This window comes from Diachasma alloeum, unplaced genomic scaffold (assembly GCF_001412515.2).
Source record: "Diachasma alloeum isolate Michigan unplaced genomic scaffold, Dall2.0 Dall_scaffold_01014, whole genome shotgun sequence".
In the NCBI taxonomy this organism is placed as follows: domain Eukaryota; kingdom Metazoa; phylum Arthropoda; class Insecta; order Hymenoptera; family Braconidae; genus Diachasma; species Diachasma alloeum.
In genome coordinates this window covers 1-1,024 of record NW_021681126.1, presented here as the reverse complement: position 1 = coordinate 1,024, position 1,024 = coordinate 1, and the positions used below count along the sequence as shown (strand labels likewise).

General features: G+C 43.0%; 1 protein-coding gene across 1 annotated transcript; it reads left to right on the top strand.

Moving 5' to 3' along the window:
- LOC107045598 (octapeptide-repeat protein T2) lies at positions 1–496 on the top strand (the record flags this gene model as incomplete). Its single annotated transcript, XM_015267918.1, is given in 2 exon segments — positions 1–263; positions 346–496. Coding segments are annotated over 2 exon segments (414 nt in total), but the record flags the coding sequence as incomplete, so codon positions are not given.
- Positions 497–1,024: the final 528 nt, after the last annotated feature.

Genomic DNA, 1,024 nt, shown 5'->3' with positions numbered 1-1,024 from the left:
GAGAGAGGAAGGGCGGCAAGGAGAAGTCAGGAGAGAGGAAGGGCGGAGAGAAGACAGGAGCGAGGAAGAGCGGAGAGGGGCAATGTCGTTCCGAACCCGGTTTTCCGGGTTCCGGAAAAAAATTCAAGGACGGTGGCGGGAAGGAGTCAGGGGAAAGAGGAGCAGAGGGATCAGACGAGGAGAGGAAATGGGAAAGCAGGTGGAGGTAGATCGGGGAATCGGAAAGGAGGGAGCCAGAGGAAGCAGAACTGGAGGAGAAATAAGTGAGAATAACTAACAAATTCATTACAGTTTTTCCATTAATAATTTATTCTACTAACAAACATTGATCATTTTCTCTTACAGAAAAGAACAGAACCAGAAGATCGGAGCGGCAACAACTGCGGCGGGGCCAAGTCCTGCGCCGCCAGTTGACAGGACGTTGGCTCGCCTGCAATCCCTCATCCCTCCTGGAAGTTCCCCGATCTTCCACATCACCAACCTCCACCTGCATTGAGGGAGAGTTTTTTTTTTATTAAAAATTGAAAAAAAAATAAAAATAAATAAATAAATTAAAAATAAAATGACTTTGTCGAGTTTATTTTACTTGAGGTTCACCTGCGTCATGTAACGAATCGCCCAGCTCAACTTCCAATACTCTCCTTGTCAATTTTCTGTAGAATAATTTGAGGGGGGGGGGGGGGAANCTTCCAGTACTCTCCTTGTCAATTTTCTGTAGAATAATTTGAGGGGGGGGGAGGAAAGGGAAAATACTAAAATAAGTGGAGACATAAATCGTGATAAGGCTCATGAAAACCGGGAAAATTATCCATAATCGTTGAGAAAAAGTTCCTATGGAATTTGAGGATGTTATATCGGTCGAAAAAAGAGGTAATGTCGAATAATCTTCTAAAAATTCGCAGGACAAATACAGTGGAAACGTAGATGAATCCTCTGGAGAACGTTCTATACAATATTCTCCAACAGAGTCTTAAGAAAGTTGTAGGAAATTATGTAAGAATCTTAACGGAACAGTCTTCTATGT